This window comes from Coenobita brevimanus, chromosome 89 (assembly GCF_032717465.1).
Source record: "Coenobita brevimanus isolate Jiangsu-jjx chromosome 89, ASM3271746v2, whole genome shotgun sequence".
NCBI lineage: Eukaryota > Metazoa > Arthropoda > Malacostraca > Decapoda > Coenobitidae > Coenobita > Coenobita brevimanus.
The window spans coordinates 10775465-10795603 of record NC_137042.1 but is presented as its reverse complement, the minus strand read 5'-3'; the positions used below and the strand labels follow the sequence as shown (position 1 = coordinate 10795603).

Genomic DNA, 20139 nt, shown 5'->3' with positions numbered 1-20139 from the left:
AAATATACATGGTGTAGAGGGAACGGGGATCGTGTTGAAAGGAGCCTGATTGATTCCATGCTTGTAGAGAGGTAGATGCTGGGAATAGTTGCTGATACAAGGGCTGTGAGAGGATGATGTGGAGGTCTGTCAGATCATATGACTGTGGTATGCAAGATCAATCTGACAGGAGTGAGGTGGACAATGTGAGAGTGGAGCAGTCAGGGAAAAAGACTGAAAGTTGAGAAGCTGAGGATCAAAGAAATGGCAGATGAATACAGGACCAAAGTAGAGGAGGAGTTAGAGTCAGGAAATTGGAATGAAATGGATCTGGACAGCCTGTGGAATGCATATAGAGATTGCTTAGTTAGAAATGCTAAAGTGGTGTGTGGTGTGGCAAGAGTAACAACAAAGAAGAAAGGCAAGGCTTGGTGGGATGAAGAGGTTAAGAGAACAGTGGAGGAAAAGAAGAAGTGGCTAGAGTGGTTACAGGACAGGGGTTCAGTTGAAATAAGAACTGAATATATTGAGAGCAAGAAGCACATAAAGAGACTAATGAAGAGGAAAAAGAAGGAGGTAAATGATGATCTGGGAAGAAAAATGAATGCAAACTACTCTGAAAATAGGAAGTTATTTTGGAAAGAGGTGCAGAAATGTAGAAGTGAAAGCAGAAAGAAATGTGAAAGTGTGAAGGATGCAGGTGGTAGATTATTAACCCATGGGGATGAAGTAAGGACCAGATGGAAAGAATATTTTGAAAGCCTGTTGAATGGGAATAGAGAGAGCACAGCCACTGTAAACATACTGGTTTTGGGGGTGTTCAGAGAAGGAATGCAGTGCCAGGAAACGTGACCCTCGCACAGGTGAAGAGTGCTGTGAAGTGGCTGAAAAATGGGAAAGCAGATGATTAAGTGTAGTGGAGAGAGTGGAATAAAGTGCTTGTTGGAGATATGTAAGAAGGCATGGATGAGTGAAGCTGTGCCAGCATAGTGGAAAAAGGTTGTGATCGAACCCCTGTACAAAAATAAAGGTGAGTGAAGTGAGTGCAAGAATTATCATGGCATAAGCTGATTGAGTGTGGTAGGGAAGGTATATGGAAGAATTATTATAAAGAGAGTAAGAGAGATATCAGAAGTTCTAGTGAGTAATGAACAGGGTGGATTTAGGAGTGGCAGAGGATGTGTGGATGAGATATTTCCAGGGAGACAGATAGTGAAGAAGGCTTGTGAGGAGGACTATAAGGTGTTTCTGGCATTCATGGATCTGGAAAATGCATATGACAAAGTAGACAGAGATGGACTGTGGAAGGTGTTGCACATATATGGTGTAGATGGTAAGCTGCTAGGTGCTGTCAAGAGTTTTTATGATGGTAGTGATGCATGTGTAAGGGTTAATGGGCATCTAAGTGAATGATTCACTGTCGGTGTGGGCGTGCATCAAGGTTGTGTGATGTCCCCATGGTTGTTTGATATATATATATATATATATATATGGATGAGGTGATGAGAGGAGTAAAAACACAAGTAATGGAGAGAGGGATGGTGTTGGGAATGAATGGTGATGGATGGAATATCTCAGATTTGTTGTACACTGATGATGCAGTAACACTTGCAAATACCAGAAGAGAACTTGGTAGACCAGCGCAGAGTTTTGCTGATGTCTGTGAGCATCATGCCCTGAGAGTAAATGTAGAAAAGAGTGAAGTGATGGTTATTGAGAGAAAAGGTGACTCCCAGTGTGATGTTACAGTGAGTGGAGAGAGACTGGAATTGGTGAGAATTTCAAATACCTTGGTACAGTGATAGAAGAAAGAGGAAAATGTGCAAAAGAAGTGGAAAGCTGAGTGACACAAGGAAGGAAAGTAGCAGATGCAATGAAGGCCTTGATAAAAAACAGAGACTTGAGTGTTGCAGCTGTACGAGGCTTGCGTGAAGGAATGGTAGTGCCATCTTTAACATATGGATGTGAGACTATGGTGTGGAATGAAAATGAAAAGTCAAGAGTATGAGCAGTGGAGATGGGACTACTGAGGAATGTATGCGGAGTACAGAGAGTGGATAGGATACGAAATAATGTGAGTCATGAAAGTTGTGGAATGAGGAAGTCTATGGACACCAGAATCAAAGAGAGTGTACTGGGATGGTATGGTCATGTGGAGAGAATAGATAACAATAGAGTGGTGAAAAAGGTATATCTGAGCGAATCTGAAGGAGGGAGGAGGTGAGGCTGGCCAATGAGAAGGTGGAGGGGTATGGTGGATGAGTGTGTGAGGATTAGAGGTTTGGAAGTCGGTGAGGCTAGGGAACTGACAAGAGATCAAGCTGGCTGGATGAATATTGTGAGGAGAAGCGTCGTGTCAGGGATATGGTACCCCTCTTTAATGTGACAGCGTCTGGATTGACACTGTCGGATGTTCATGTGATGCTACAGAATGTAGTGAATGGTTTTAGCGTATTAGATAGCGCCAGGATTCTGGGGGCTTGAATGGTATGTGAACAGAAGTGTGGCCCATTGGATTGGGCAAGTTTGGGCTGTCTAGACATTGCTACTCCTCACCCTGCCATTAGGTGGGAAAGGAGGTCCAGATGATGATGATGAATGTGAACAAGAAGGCTGTTACATGGGTAGTGGAGTGCGGGCACCTATATCACATACAGCACCCAAGCAAAAATTTTGGAGATTATTAACCCTTCGGCATATGAAGACGTGATTTGTATTCTTTGGGTTTGGCCTGGTCAAAACATGAGGACGCGAATGGCGTTCTAAAGCAGAGAAATATTCGCCAAAAAAAAAGTTTTGGGCTGATTCATGTGAAATTTTAGTGTGTCCTAGCAGGCCAGTCTAGCTTCCAAAGCAAGCACTTAGCAACCCTGGTGGCTCTGGCATGGGGCAGAGTGAATCAGTATTCCATAGTCTCTCACCACCAGCCAGGCAGAAGGGTTTCACTCCATCTCTTGTCCCTTTAAACTTCTGTCATTTTTCCCCATCCTGCCCGAGGCAGAAGCCACGATTAAAATATTGTTATGGTAAGACCTCACTATAACAGACTAACTGGGGCCCAAACCATTCCAAAAAAAAAAAGAAATTCCGATAAAAGCGACATCCGGGCTTCCCTCTGCTAATCCGGACTTTTTCTGATATATCAGACGTTAGTCCGGATCGCACCAATGTATTTTAAACTTTTCACAACCACTGCAGTACTGTACTGTGTTATATCTTCATTACATTAATCGATTGGTATATATAATACTGTACTGTACACTGATAAACCTATCTTTTATTTACCTTATTGTAGTGAACATAGCTGAAGTGATCAGACAGTCTGGATTGCATCTGGCTTTATTGGACATTTTCCGATACATAGGAGTTTAGTCTGGTAGCTCCTCGAGTCCGATAAAAGTGAATTCCGGTCTATTGAAATCCGTTATATTGAGGTTTTACTGTATTGTACAGTGTTTGTGAATCTTTTGTGAAGTGATTGTGTCAATGGAACACACACATATTGTTCATAAAGCATTGGGGCCCGTTATAAGCCGTTAGGCCTTGGCAGTAGTGTAGTCGTGTTTGCTATAGCAGGGTTTGCTACTCTGCATCACCCCTCCACAAATGATGAGAGTATTTTACCTATATAGTGAAGCAAGTATTTATATTTGTGATAGATATAGTGCCTGGAATCGTTGTGATAGTGATATATAGCATGTGGTTTAGTGTGAAATATACGTTCGTAGAGAAATATGTTGTGTGCATTGTCTGAGTGACCGTAAACATAGCGGAAGAATGAGAGGTGTCAAATACGCCACGCGCTGCATACTTGAATGAAATGTACAGTATTGCATCATTCTCAGACAGTGATGGAACATGTATGTATTTGTGTGAAATATATTGTACGTACATAGTGCAGCAAGTGTTCGTAGAGAAATATATTGTATGCATTGCCTGAGTTAGTGCTAACTTAGTGGAAGGATGAGAGGCGTCAATATGCCACACAGCCACATACTTGAATGAAATGTATTGCACCGTTCTCAGACAATGATAGATTACATATGGTTTTGTATGAAATATATGTATATAGTATATATAAAGGAGCGTTGTGGTGTGGATGTGGATGTGATAGGAAGCGTTATGAGGAACACACTGAGGTGGTTTGGCCATGTGGAGAGGATGGAGGGTGAAAGACTGACGAAGAGAGTGTATGTGAGTGAGGTGGAGGGGGGGAAGAGGGAGGGGGAGGCCGAGGATGAGATGGAGGGATGGGGTGGAGAGGTATACGAGTGAGGGGGATGTGAGTTGGGAGCAGGGCAGTGAAATGGCGGGGGACAGGGCGACTTGGAGGCGATTTGTATGTGGCCACCCCAAACGGGATTGAAGCATCTGGCAATAGATAGATAGATAGAAGTGTTTGTAGAGAAATATATTGTGTGAATTGCCTGAGTTGGCACAAGCATGGCAGAAGGTTGAGGAGTGTCAATACGCCACACAGGCACATACCTTGAATGAATTGTATTATGCCGTACTCAGACAGTGATAGATTATGTATGGTTTTGTGTGAAATATATGTATATAGTGCAGTAAATGTTTGTAGAAAAATATATTGAATTATTTGCATAGTGCTAGTCTCGATAAAAGGTGTTGCGTGACAGTGAATGAAATGTAGTTTTATGTGATTTACTTGGACAGTGAGGCACATGAAAAATCTGATTATACCATGAGAAAGCTCTTGAAATTCTACAGAAGCTGATGGAATATAAACATAACATCTGATGGGAAAAAACCTTCACTAGAGTGCTGTGAAAAAAAAATCACTTCCCTGTAGGTAAATACTTTTAGTTTTTGGTTATTTTCTCGAAAACTAAAAATCATATCAAGAAGCCACTAACACTATTAGAAAGCTGATGAAATTCTCTTTCCAAACATATAATAACAATTAGAGGTATAAGGGGAAACATTCGAGCCATGATGGGAAGTGAGATTGACGTTCCAGAATGTTTATTCACTCCGGCCTGATGTATTTCTGTTCATACTTTTCTTTATCCTTTTTTTGCTTATTGGCAAGGACAAACATCGATGAATAAGATTATGTAGTTTTTATGACAGTATATATACAGGATGTTTGGGTGGGCGAAAATAAAACAAGAATACATGTTTTCATGGGTGAGCGGGGGGGCTGTCGGAGAGGGGGGGGGGTGGAATAAAATCATGATCCAGAGAACTTACCAATACTTACTGTGCGTGGAAAGGTTAAACCTACAGCAGTTCAGTACGCCTGGTTAGAAAGCTGGTAGAAAAGTAATAGATGTTACTGTACTTAATGGATGTTTATCAGAAGTGCCCACCATGTTCCTGATTAGAGGCAAAAGTGCCATATTTAAAAAAAACAGCATCGAAACTGTTATTTCAGAGACTGTTAAAACTAGAGCAGATCTGTTCACATTGCTGGAAATCAAATGAAAAAATAATAGGTATTACTTATGTAACATCACTAATAATTTGCCATCATATTACTGAAGGCACCAGATTAGGTACAAAAACTGTTACTGTATCTCATGAACTGTTAAAGCTACTGTGGACTTATGCACATACTGTAGTTTGTGCTACTGTGTTACAGAAAAAGTTCAAACTGAGCACCCAAACTGGTCAATGTTGGAAATAGTTACAGTTATAGTGAACATAAGGACATTGTTGGAAAGTGTATGGAAGAGTAATGGATGTTACTTACATGGCTTTTCTCAAAATTCACAAACTCATTTGCAGAAAAGAGCCATAAAGTGCTAGACTGAGGAAAAAATTGAGTCATGTGCGTGATATGTCATAGTTTGTCATGAGGGTCCCAAGTCCCTAAACTAAAAGTATGTTTCATTCATTCATTCATTGCCAGATGCCATGTATCCCAAATGGGGTGGCCAAGGGCTTAGAGTTAATTGTTTTACAGGGAGGGGCACTAATCCTCCACCAACCAGTATGTGCATTCTGAAATAAGGTGGATAATTTCAGAATGTGCATTGTTAAGACAAGTGAAATGGCACACTTCTTTTAGCTATAACAATAGCAAGCTTGCCTGCTTGAACACATTCCATTCTTATCAAGTGTGTACAGCCATAATTTCTTGTAGGCAGTGCTAACACCTGACAATTCTGCTCAGTCAAGAGAAATCCTAGCAGTTAAGAGGTTAACCAGGTGAACTTGTGTGTGTTTGGTACTGTTTATGGTATTCATTGTGCAGGGATAGATGGATTTTTAGTCATGAACTGTCTGATTGCATTTGGGCAGAAGTTTTGAGATGCAGGAAAGTAGATTTTCACTGTACTGTACCCTCCCTCCAGCATTTCATATTCTTGTCAGCTCAGGAGGCTCTCCAGTGGATTTTTAGTCATGAACTGTCTGATTGCATTTGGGCAGAAGTTTTGAGATGCAGGAAAGTAGATTTTCACTGTACCCTCCTTCCAGCATTTCATATTCTTGTCAGCTCAGGAGGCTCTCCAGTACCTCTTCCTTATTGCATTATGTCTGCTCATGGCTCTTTAATGTTCCTGTTTGTGATATTAATGAAAACCATACCAATGTTAAAAAGTTTTTAAATCATGGAAGAGAATATTAACCCCATCAGTCCACTGACATATTTACACCTACACTAATCAGCAGTAACCTCAAATTTTACAAGCAGTGCATTTAAGTAGAGATGAAATCACAGAGGCTTATACAGTCATCTCTCAATTATCTGCCGTAATTCAGCCAACCCCCATGCCGTATAATGCAGAACGCCAGATGTTGCGATGGTACCCCCAGTTGGCTATCCATTCAGCATTGAGCCAGATAATGTGTCATTACCCTAAGCTATTCATCTCGACCCTCTATCCTAAAATCTTTCCTGCAATATTACCCATGAGTAAATGATTAAAATCAAGCATAAAATACTATGCAGTGTTGATAGAGTATCATTAGTACAGTACAGCAGTACATAATATAATCCTACTGTACTTACCTAGTGTTGATGGAGGGTAAAATAGTACACTATGCAATACAGTGCATGTAATCCCATGTGGTCTAGTGGTGAATGGCTCCCACGAAGATGACTCCATCACGAGGGGCCATAGGCTAAGTCACAGCCCTAGGGGGTAGCCATTGCGTGGGTCACAAATGCACAGCACACAGTTATGTACACACCATGTGGCATCCACGGGAGAGAATGAGAGAGCGGCAGTAGGCTTGGTGCGTCGGATGCGCCGCTCCTGCAGTGCATTGTGATTCGCTGGTGATGTCATGTTGCGGGGTCTGCCCGGGCACCGATTGGATCCAGTGTCTGAGCCAAATGATACTCATCCCTGCCAGAAAATGCATAGTACCTCCCACTGTTTTCCGTTTCTGAGCCGGATATTGCCTAATTTCGCTGGATATTGTTTAATAGAGCTGAGCAAAAAGCACTAGAAATTGCATTGGGCTGGATATTGTGATAACAGACAATTAAGAGATTACCGTATAGGATACAGTACAGGTACAAAAACAAACATGATAGTCCTTTTTCTGAACAGTTTTTGTACACTGCCTCTGGAATATGCTGTGTGGTCCTGAGGCTTGAGAGAGTACAGGCATCTTTCACTATGTGGATTCTGTCCATCGGGCATATGGGATATCAGTCAGGGGCGTAGCCAGAAAGTTCACAAGGGGAGGGGGGGAGAAAGATGTCTATAGATGTAGCTGGGGGGTCTCGGGGGGCTCACAGCGCCCTCCTAAGAAAATTTTTTAAGTACTTTTAGGGGCTTTTTAAGTACTTTTAGGGGCTTTCTGAGGCCTGTGAAAGTATGTATAGGAATATTTAGATGATAACTCATTATAGTGAAAATGGCAAAAAAATAGAGCAAGAAAATGATTTTGGCTGAAAAAAGAAGCCTTTTTAATGATCCTTATGGAATAAAAGAACAGTAATGAATCTGGGAGTCTCATGTGCATTTTCCTCACCTTTGAGAGCTTAATAATCTTAGCTAAGTTAGTTGGAGCCTGGGAATGTCAAAATTTATCTAACAAAAGGTGGTAACAAAACATATTATTGTGTTCTAAAGGAAAGCAATACAATTTTAAATGTTTCACAAATCTTGGTATCTCAAGACTCAAGTATCACATAACATATTGAAAACCACTTCCATAGCCCATACAACATCAATAATTATAGATGTGCCATGCATTGGAGGTCTTACCACTTAGTTAAACTAAAAGGGTAAACCTTTAAAATATGCTAAATTACTTAGACTTGTCTGCTTATTTTAATTGTTCTAAGAAAAATAATATTTTCTAATATACTGTATATATATATATATATATGTAATATATATATATATATATATATATATATATATATATATATATATATATATGTATATATATATGTATATATATATATATATATATATATATATATATATATATATATATATATATATATATATATATATATATATATATATATATATATATATATATATATATACTGTATATGTATATATACATACACACCTGATTTCTACTGTGATCACAGGTAATAAAAGCTCTAGCACTCACTCGAGCTGATCATTTTCATACTTTGAACAGATATTGCTGAAGAAATCATAGTTCTGATTAATTAAATTAGAAGGAAACATTGATTAATGAAAACATAAGATATTGTCAAACTCAGACAGATAAATGTAGCTTCATTCATACTGTTACTCTGTAACCGCTATATCAACTAAAATAAAAAAAACAACACCAATTCTAGATACATATATATGCTCTTAGCAGTTTTTCATGCCATGACAGTACTGTACAGTATATTCATAAATGGAGATTCAGTCTTGCTTTTGTCTCTGAGAACTGATCCAAAATTATGTCTGCATGATGCTGACACACCATGATTCTCTCTCTCTCTCTCTCTCTTTCAAGTGATTATTTATTGAAAGATTTTTTATTATTTTTTTTTTTTAGCCCCATTCGATTTCAAGACCTTTAAGGGGGGGGGCACCTCCGACACCCACCCCTTGACTGCGCCTCTGATCAGAGTAGGCCCCAGGCATTGAGCCTCGTCATTAGAGACAAGGTGTTAGTACTGACAACTAATTGAGGCTTTCAAAATCCTTCGTGGATTTGAATATTCGTACAATGATATGTTAGTTATTTTCTTCACAGTCAAGGTATGTGGTACTGTACTTGAAATTGACTACCAGCAGTGGTAGTTGATAGTTCCTTGGTAGGATATTTCAAAACTAGGTTAGAGAAGCTTTGGTAGGCCTAACTTGGTGGTAAATTGAACATTTTCTCCTTTTCTGTATAATTTCCCAGTGGAACTTTTCCCCTGGATTAGCAGTCTTGCCTGTGCTGCAAATGGAAGAGGTGGATGGGGAGGGCTGTCATTGATACTGTACTTTTTTCTCACTAGTAGAGTAGTAATGTTTACTTGGCAGCATCATTCATGGTGCTTCCTCATTGTGGATTGTAAGACCTTTTGAGATACTACTTGTCTTTGTACTGCTTCTCTCTCTCTCTCTCTCAGAAAATATTTGTGTGTAATGCAGTTTGTGCTTAAGTGCTAAAACTGACAGTCTTCTTCCCTTCCCAGAGCTATCTTAGTGACAGTGTGATTTAAGGACTATTTCTGTTAACTCTATCTATCTATCTATCTACTGCCAGACGCCTCAATCCCGTTTGGGGTGGCCACAAACAAATCGCCTCCAAGTCGCCCTGTCCCCCGCCATTTCACTCCCCTGCTCCCAGCTCACACCTCCCTCTCTCATATACCTCTCCACCCCATCCCTCCATCTCATCCTTGGCCTCCCCCTCTCTCTTTCCCCCTCCACCTCACTCACATACACTCTCTTCGTCAGTCTTTCACCCTCCATCCTCTTCACATGGCCAAACCACCTCAGTGTGTTCCTCATAACGCTTCCTATCACATCCACATCCACACCACAACGCTCCTTTATATCCTCATTCGTCAGCCTGTCTCTCCATGTGACTCCACAGGCTCCTCTTAAATAACTCATTTCCACTGCTCTCACTCTTGACTTGTGTCCTTCCAACAACGTCCAAGCTTCACTTCCGTACGTTAGAGTTGGTATCACAATACTGTCATGTAGTAACTTTTTCACTTCCATGCTCACTTCCCTGTTTCTTATCACTGCTTTCAAGGAACCAGCAACCTTTCTTCCCTGCTGTACCCTTTCAAGCACTTCACCCTCCAAACCTCCATCCTTACTCATCACACTACCCAAGTACTTAAACGTACTCACATTTTCCAATTCCTCACCATCCAACCTCGCTGTACATTCACTGACTTCACCTCTCTCAAAGACCATCACTTTACTCTTCCCTACATTCACCTTTAGATTCCGTTTCTTACACACTCTCTCAAACTCATCTGTTAACTCATCTGTACTAAACTGTACATTTACAACTATCACTTTAGTCATCTTTATATCATAAGGATAACTTTACCTTCTTTGTGACTATGTTTTCTTCTTAATTTTTTTGTCATTATCTTCCTGGCAGTTGTGTGCCATATTCAGTCTATCTCTTCCTTACTTATGTATGCAGCATGTAACTTAAAAAGCTTCACTCCTGCTGATATATCATTTTTTAAGCCTATCCTCAAATAGTATGCATTTCTCCATTGCATACCTCTAAGTACTCAAGCTATTCATACAGTTGTAGTCTTTATTCTCTGAGCAGTAACAAGCAGTTAATACAGGAATGGTGCCGGAGAGGGACACCTTCATGCTGTGACACCAATATACTTGGGCAGCTGTACTGCTTGGTTACAGCATTGATCCTTAACTCCCTACCAATTCCCAATAAGGGGATGGTGGATGGTAGGAGAAAGGCAACTTTGGTCTTTAGTCCTCTGAGCTCATGTTCAGATGAGCCTGGTGTCACAACAACAAAAGCAATGGAATTCTGCACTAGCCAAAAAAAATATTATGGAATAAAACTCTCTTCCAGTTTGATGTGTTTCATTTTTTTTTTCTATGTACTACCTTAATGTGAACTCATTAAAATTTCCTTCATTTGTTAGTTGAAGATGCTTCCTCTGTTTAGGTAAAATACATATAATACTTATACTTTATTCTTATGTTTTACAAGGTATGGGCATTATAATTTTGCCGTACTTTTCAACAGCTCAGGAGCTTAGGATTGGTGAGTCATGTCACCTGTGTGTCAAATGTGTACAATGGCTTGATGTACAAAAGGACTCCATGGTTCTCTCTCAGCTTCTCTTTGAAGGAGGTCAGGTAAGGTTATACACCATTTACTGTATGATGCAGTGTTATGACTAGGTCTTGGATGGAGGCACTAAGTTTTTATTTATTTTTTTTAATTAATTAATTTTTTTCCCCACAGAATAAGTAAAGGTAGCTTATCACAGGACTGTCGTCCATTATCATTTTGAGTGAGAGGTTCAAAAGCTACTTGCAGAAATGCAAGATAGTGCATGCAGAAAATCAGAATTTAGATTTCACAGCCAAAAAGATTCTAGTCAGCTGTTCTGACCAGCTGGATCAGCAAACAAGTCAGCTCTACTGCTCGACAAAGTTTTCAGGTTGCCTGAGAAATCAGAGTAGAGAATTTGATTTTACTTCTTATTACCATGTAGGTAATGATATTGTGTGTATCTGTGTTATTTCTTCACTGATAATGACAAAATTTGCTGTGAATGCCTCACTTTGTTATAAAAATTGATTTCCTTGGATAAAGAGAAATACTGATAAATTCCAATAAGGTGTACCAGCTGCATGCTTTCTTTTTACAGCTTGTTGTACTCAGATCTAATGTCATTATATATTATATATAAATGTATATAGTTTTCTGCATACTATATTTAGTTATTGCAGCAGGAACCAAACTTGTTATGTTATTATTTAATTAGTATGGCTAAAATGATTCAAAAAGTTCTCAGTAATTCTTTCTGTTGGCCAAATGTTCTACTGATGTTTTCAGAGCATTGAGTTTTAGATGCCTGAGGAGATGAGCTGAGGGAGTACAGGTATCATGTTTAGTGTCCAGTGTAAGTTGAAAAACTTAAGGATGTCCCTCTGTGGAGGGAGTGGGGAGTGATTTATTAATGATTGTGATTTGAAAACGTATTTCAGATTCATGTCTGTGGGAAGTGAGAGAACCCTTTTACTGAAAGGGTTGAGAAGCATTTGTTTACCATTAATGTATTGAACTGGAGATAGCTGTTTACCCAAGTCAGTCAGAGGTGTTTTCATATTTGAATGAGTTAGCCTAGCATTAGCCAAAATAAAATAAATAAGCACATTCATCAGCTACATACCTGCCTCATGCTGACAAAACCCTCAACCAGCATATCCATCATCTGGCATAACTATTAGAACAACAGCACTCAGAATTTCCCAGTGTAAATTACTCCCTTCTTAAATGTCAGGACCAACTTGCCTAGCCCCGGGCTCCTACACTCCTCATGGGGCGACACAGGATTGGATGATGGATGGGTGGATGGGTAGTGATCATGTAAAGCCACTTCAGATACCGTTAAAGTGTACTTACCTATAATGCTTGTTTCCATTGTTTTGTTTGCCTATACTGTGTGATGAGGTCAGTATCATCAGTTCATCATAACATGAGTAGAACCTAAGCAGTAGAATCTTGTCCTTTCAGGTACAGTAATACCTCGATAAACGATACCCCTAGATGCGATACCCCGGCTTAATGAGGGGGGTGGAAATTGCACCATACCCCACCTAACAATGGCCAAACCCCGGTTTAACGATGGGTTTTGATTTTTCTTGCCAGTTTTAATGATAGACAAAAATTGTGTGTTTAGGTTGACTTATAAACTGTTTTTAGACTTAGATTACTTTGTTTTAGTCATAGGTGGGGTGCACATTGACATTTTGGGGTACAGCTTTATTTTTTCCAGACTTATATTTGATGATATTCAGATTTGATTTGTTGGTTATTTACAGGTGTTAGGCTTAGGTTAGCTTCCTTGACAGCTGTTAGGCCATTTAGATTGCCTTTAAACCTGTTTTTGGACTCATCTGGGTGGGTTTTGGACTTGGTTTGGAGGAAACCTGTTTTTGGGTTCATCTGGGTGGGTTTTGTACTTGGTTTGGAGGAAAACCCAAGGCTGGTAAACGGTCCACATTGAAATACAGTAATCCCTCCAATATCCGACGTAATAGAGCCATAGGCAGTTCCGGATAGTGGTCCTGTCAGGATATTGGGCCCCAGCTTATGGACTTGTACTTATGGACCCTAACTCAGAGAAACACCTATACAACTCCCTCTGGACATGCATAGCACCTATTTAAGACCCAAATCACACCAATAAGGCACATAAAAGACTGAAACAAATGCAAAAGAAGCATAAAATGAGGGTTTTGAGGTAGGTTCATACAATATTCAACATTCTGGGTACTTACAAGTGCCTGGCTCCTGGACTGGTACTTATGGACCCTAACCTAGCCTAACTCAGAAAAACACCTTCCTACTGCACATGCATAGCTCCTAACACCGTATTCACACCAATAAAGGACATTAAAGAGTGAAATGAGGTGTTTGAGGTAAGTATAGTATGGAAAAAAGTACAGTATGAAACATTCTGCCTACTTACAGCAAGTCCATGGCCATCTCGATGAATAACCACCTCCTCTCGGACTCTGACAGTAAGAAGGATTTCCTGAAGCACTTGCAGTACACTGTTCATGAAGTCTTGCACTGAACTTAGTCAGTCGCACTCAGAAGTCCGTTCTCTTCACAGTGTGCACTCTTGTCTAACTTATGCTCCATTATAACTTACTAAGTGTTGCACTCTGCACTTTAACTTTTCCCACTCTTCTAACCATTTTCTAAAGCAAAAACAAACAAGTCTATGGACATTAAATGTTGTTCCAATATTGTATTCTCACTCACAACTGTAAATCCTTAACAAAACGCACTGTTTTTTTCACTGCACAACACTGTAAAGTCCCGTGTGGTCTAGTGGAGAAGTTCTTGCTGTTTATTCACTGTCAGAGTCCGAGAGTATCACTGGCAGGTGACCTAGGGGTGCGTCGCTGGGTCGTGGTGATGGCGTACCCACTGCAGACGACTCTGAAGACAGACGCAAACTCACGTTGAGCGGTGACTCCAACGTGGCTGATGTGCTGGGCTGTGGCTCGGAGCATGAGGGCCTGTCTTGGGGAGGCAACGGAGTGGAGCCAGGGCTGGGCACAGCGTGGGTCACGGGCCTGAAAAAACTGTCAATGGTTGATTGACACAAGGACCGACGATTCTGACGATTGATGATGCACTGCCTGAAAGCACGCACTTCCTCCACAAGTCCCAAGGGCCCCATCTCCCTGTTGCAGTCCGGGTGTTCCAGGTAGTCAAGAACGAACTCTAGATGTACCCGGAGTGCACTCAGCTTGGGGATGGCTGGAGTAATGTCATGCTGAGAGGAGTCTGCATCATCGTCGCCGTCCTCGTCGGGATCTTCAAGCTTGGTACTGACACCTGCAACTGAAGATGCGATCTCGATATCAGACAATGTCTGATACCCAGGATCGCCCTCGTTGTCATCCAACCACTCACGCACATCGTCCACATCAACATCATCGCCATGCGTACGTATCCGTGCATGGAAGTCATCCACGTCAAAACCTAGAAAATCATACTCCACATCCGTTCCGAGAAGCAGACGAGACCAACCATTTTCTAGAGTCTTGACAGGGACTTCCTTCCATTCACTGGCTCAGTTGTAGATTGCAGACTTGATGTTGTAGCGGCAAAGGTTTTCCAAAGTCCGCTGGCCTCGCATGTCCCATCCCTCCCTGCGCTCGTCCTCGTCCTCGAGAACAACCATCACCTCGTCCAGGAACTTCCTTCGGTATAGGCGCTTTGTTGCCACGATCACTCCTTGGTCCATTGGTTGGATGAGAGCAGTTGTATTAGGTGGCAGAAACATGCACCTAATCCGGCCATTCTCAGCCACCAAGTCCTTGTCGCACGGTTGGGCAGGTGCATTGTCGAGGAGAAGGAGGGCTCTTACCTGGTTGTGCGAGATTCCCAGTGTCTTCGTCTGGTAATGTATGACCTCCTTGATGAAGTGGCGGTGGAACCAGTCTTTGAAGATCTGAGCTGTAAACCATGCCTTCAAAGAATGGTACTAGATGACAGGAAGGACATCCATCATCCCACGAAGACACCGAGGCTGCTCTGCACGGCCAACAATAACGGGCTTAAGCCGGTGCATGCCGTTAACATTGGCACAACACAAAGCAGATATCCATTGCTTGGAGAGCTTGCGGCCAGGTACACGCTTCTCTGTCTACTTGGCTAGAGTGTTCGTTGGCAAAGAGCGATAGAATAAACCAGTTTCGTCAGCATTGTAGACTTGACCGAGAGTGAGGCCCTCCCTGTCGATCAAGCCCTTCACCTTGTGCCGAAACTTGTCAACTCCATCCTCGTTAGCGTCCAAAGCTTCTCCATGAGCTTTACGGTTGGTAAGGCCATGCCGTAACTTCAACGCGAAGAGCCAACCCTCGCATGCCTTGAAGTCTAGGGCGTCGTGAAGCTTGGCGAACTTCTCAGCAGCGGCCGTCAGCTCCGTTCCACGTACCATCACACCAGCAGCACGTTGCTGGCGATACCAAATCAACGTGGAGCAGTCTATTTCAACAAACTTGGGAGTAAACATCACCTTCCTCTCCACGTTGCGTTTGCTTCTCGACGAGAAGTCAGCCGTGTACTGCATGAGTTTGTCTCGGGATCTCTTGATATCGAACAAAGTAGATTGGGCCAGGTTGAACTCGCGGAGGATGCGAGAAGAAGACCACCCCGCATCTACTTTCTCCAATATCTCCCGTTTCTTCTCCAGAGTCAGCACCACTCTCTTCCTCTTCTCAGGCGGCGGGGCCATCATCACACACACTAATAGGAGGCCCAAGAGCAGCAGGAGTGCCTGCAGCAGGGAAGGAACCACCACAAAAGCGAGCACGTGGGCAGCCATGACGACAAGCGTGCACTCGCAATGAGAGACAGGCGGAAAGTGGGGAGGATGCAGCGGCGCTTTATCAGACGTTGGAGGAATGACGCGCCACAACAAAGCTGTCCCGTGCCGCGCGCGCCAAGTTCAAATTACGGGCGGGAAAAATTCATTTTTTTTTTTTTTAATTTTTTGCAGTTTTCGGACCATTTTGGGAATATTGGATCCCGGGACGATCATGTCCGGTTAGTGAGGATGTTCGGATATTGGGCGTTCGGATATTAGAGGGATTACTGTTAAAAGTACCCCGATATACGATACCCCGCTTAACGATGGGGTTTTACCTAACTAATTAGATCGTTAAACCTGGGTATAGCTGTACTGGTACGTACTTGATTTTGCTGGATATCTTTTTTGCGGATCAAATTGTTTTATTACTCATGAAAATTCATTTCTTACTGGGAAATTTGGGATTTGATATATATTTGTTATTATTATTATTATTATTATTATTATTATTATTATTTTGAAAGCAGTGATAAGAAACAGGGAAGTGAGCATGGAAGAGAAAAAGTTACTACATGACTATATTGTGATACCAACTCTAACTTATGGAAGTGAAGCTTGGATGTTGTTGGAAGGACACAAGTCAAGAGTGAGAGCAGTGGAAATGAGTTATTTAAGAGGAGCCTGTGGAGTCACATGGAGAGACAGGCTGACGAATGAGGATACAAAGGAGCGTTGTGGTGTGGATGTGGATGTGATAGGAAGCGTTATGAGGAACACACTGAGGTGGTTTGGCCATGTGGTGAGGATGGAGGGTGAAAGACTGACGAAGAGATTGTATGTGAGTGAGGTGGAGGGGGGAAGAGAGAGGGGGAGGCCGAGGATGAGATGGAAGGATGGGGTGGAGAGGTATATGGGAGAGGGGGGTGTGAGTTGGGAGCAGAGCAGTGAAATGGCGGTGGACAGGGCGACATGGAGGCGATTTGTTTGTGGCCATCCCAAGCGGGATTGAGGGGTCTGGCAATAGATTGATAGATAGATTATTATTTTTATTATTATTATTATTATTATTATTATTATTATTACCAGTATACATTTGTGTAATAGCCTCAAACAGTTATGTCAGTGCAATATGTGGACCAACAGTTGGTAGCAGTGGTAGCATTGACAAGAAAGGTAACTGCTACAGGATCAGCTGATAGCTGCATACTGGTTAGGTCATGGTGTTTTCGCACATTTGCATATTTAATTCATGGTAGGGAAGAGTAACAAAATTGTTCTGTATTGTTTATTTCATTTTATTGCGCCTCAAATTTATAAGTGAAATACAGAAACCTAAGCTCTATAATCAGGTTGCATTTGAGAAAACCCAGTCACACATTGAAATACTGTACTGTATTGAAAATTGAGTATATCATGGGTTAACAGGGATATGCCAGGCAGCCAGCCTGGGTTACTTTTATGTAATTTTACCTTACCTTAGTTAATTCCACAATCACATAAAAGCAGGGTTGTTATTATTTAAATCATATGATTTAAATCAGTTTAAATCAGAGCGAAGAAAATTTTGATTTAAATCAAAATGGATTTTTTTTTTTTAATATAAATAGTAATAATGAAGAAGACAGAGAATGTGATGGATGTGTATTGTACAGATGTATCAAGTCTGCTTGGCCTGTACTCTCTCTGTACTGATCTTGATCAAGTCAGGCACCAGTGATTGCCTTTTGTTACATGGCAAATATTAAAAACAGAGGAAAAAGACTCTTTGATAATAACAAATAAATGTGATTATACTCAGTATTAACATATGAACTAAACTCTTCTTTGAATACACAGTAACATGATTCAATCTAATGATTATGATCCTAATTTGACAAATATAAAAGACAAGTTGGCAACTTTCTTCAGTATCTGACAGTGTGAGTAACCTCCCCCATACCAAGAAGCGCTAGCCTGTGGTGTACTGCCTTACTCCGACGTCCCATTCACATTATTATTTTCAATTTTGTAAGTCTGTTTATTTGAACAGTGATATATAATCATGCATAATGGATGCATTGCAGCAAGTGGGAGGAATAAAGACCCAGTATGGTACTCTTTTGACAGAATTCCCAAAGGCACAAACAGAGTTGGAAAAGAAAATCAGATTTAAAAAAAAGCCTGATTTAAATAAAAAAAATCTGATTTAATTATTTAAAAAAAAAAAAAAGATTTTTTCCAACCCTGCCTAAAACAGATTCGGAATGGAAGAGGGTATCTAGGTGAGGAGGATTATGGATATTAATGCTGAAAGGGGCAGATGTAAAATAACATGGGGTGAGGTCGTACATGTGAAGATCTCATGGGAAAGGGACTAATCTGAAATGGTGCAGAAGATCGAACAACCTGATGACCAAAGCGTACACACCAGTATAGCCAAGGCTGTTTTTAAAATATGATGGAAATATATCTTAAATACCAGTATCTGTCAGTATAAACTATTCCATATCAGATAATTAGCATTGCCCTAGTGCCTCACTACTTTCTTGGCAAATTTTTTTAGGCCCTTAGTGATTGTTGGTGGCGTTTCTCCTTGAGGACACGTATTAGTCTGCTCGACCTGCTGGCTGACCCTCTGCCTCCCAACCCGAGTGCAGATGCTCCTCCTCCCCCTTCTCAAGCCCAGCAAGATGCCCATCATATCCTTGCAGTCAATAGTCTGGACACTGTCATAACACTTTGCTGGAAGGTAAGGTTAGGCTAAGTTACTTTTATTAGGTGGAAACCTGCAACAGGAATGACAGGAAAAATAGGGAAAAACAGTAACAGCTCAAAACAGGTGTCATTTATTAAATGTAAAATAATTATGAAGCAGAAGGAAAAGAAAGTGGTAAAATATTTGCTTCATTGAGTACCACAACTACATCAGTAACCACAGTTGCCTAACAGTGACTTGCCTCCACCATCACCTACATTTTGTTTTTCTCTTTGTTATTTATGACAGTATAACAAAAATTTGGCATGAATACATTATTGTGTAACATATTATAATGAAGAAACATTAATTTGTCTACTGGCTTGAAGAATCTAAATACTGTACAGTATATAAATTGTGGAAGGGTGCTACTCTCGGGTGTCTGCCCTTTCCTCTCCTCCATCCTTCTTACCTTCCATCCTCTTCTGTCTTACTTTCCTTCATTCTTTCCTCATCCTTCTGGCCACGGGTGACTTTACATTCCCTCTTCTGTCTTCTTACCTTCATGCTTTCTTCTTCCTTCTGCGTGTGGTTGACTCAACACTGAGTGACAAGCCAATTGGTTTCCTGTACACCAGGAAATCATTTACTATGCTGGGTGGTAACCATATAACCAAATTTTGGCTCCTGGTGGTTTAGTGGGTAATTATTGCACTCCAACCAGATTGAACTGGTGAAGGTTTATATCCAAGGGATGGTTGGGCACTTATTGCACACATAATACCACTCAGGGATGAGTGAGGCTGGTCATTCTCATCTTAAATGTCAAGACCAATTTGCCTAGCCCCGGGCTCCTATGCTTCTTATGGAGCAGCATAGGATTTGATGATGATGATGATGATGATGATCAGTGATTGACACATGGTCTTGGTCACTGGCATGCTATATTGGTAACCACCACTCACCAGACTTCACCAGGTTTGCCAATAGTGATTTAATTCCGTCACACTTGTTTTTTGCCTAATTTCTTATCTAAGAGAAATTAGTTTTTACTCATTGTGATATGAATAAATTTTTTGAGCAAAAAATACTGTACACTCAAGCCTCAAGTAATGCAGTTTTGAAGTTCCAGGATCACCAACTCTGAGACAAACTTTGAGGAACACTGAGCTTATCTCAGAGTTACATAGTTCACTCCTGTTCAGTGATGTCAACTGTCCAGTTGTAAACCTAGCCACCCCCCCCCCCCCCCCCACACACACACACTATACATCCATCAAATCATTGTCATTTCTGTACATTGGAGCCGATGAATATTCCCTTCCTTTATTGCCTAGGTCTCTCTACCATACAGCATTAAACTCCTAACACATGCCTCATACATAGATCCCTTAGCACAGAGGGAGAGCCCTTTCAGTGTCAGGAGAGGCAACAGATCCCAGAACTTCCTCCACCTACTCCATACCCTAGCCACAAGCTATCTCCAGCTCCACCTCCAGCACATAACATGTCCCCCCGATAACAAAAC

The 20139-nt window shown here is 41.2% G+C and overlaps 1 protein-coding gene across 2 annotated transcripts in view; it reads left to right on the top strand.

Annotated features, from left to right (window-relative positions):
- The window catches only part of l(3)76BDm (trafficking protein particle complex subunit 8 homolog l(3)76BDm), a 196524-nt gene that overhangs the window by 141568 nt on the left and 34817 nt on the right, over positions 1-20139 (top strand). Inside the window, exons 11-12 of one of the 2 annotated variants that reach the window (XM_080281518.1) lie at positions 11119-11231; positions 18480-18665. In XM_080281518.1, the coding sequence (XP_080137644.1) occupies positions 11119-11231; positions 18480-18665 (299 nt within the window). Of the gene's footprint in view, positions 1-11118; positions 11237-18479; positions 18666-20139 lie in introns of both variants that reach the window. The other variant, XM_080281519.1, reaches the window with a different exon arrangement.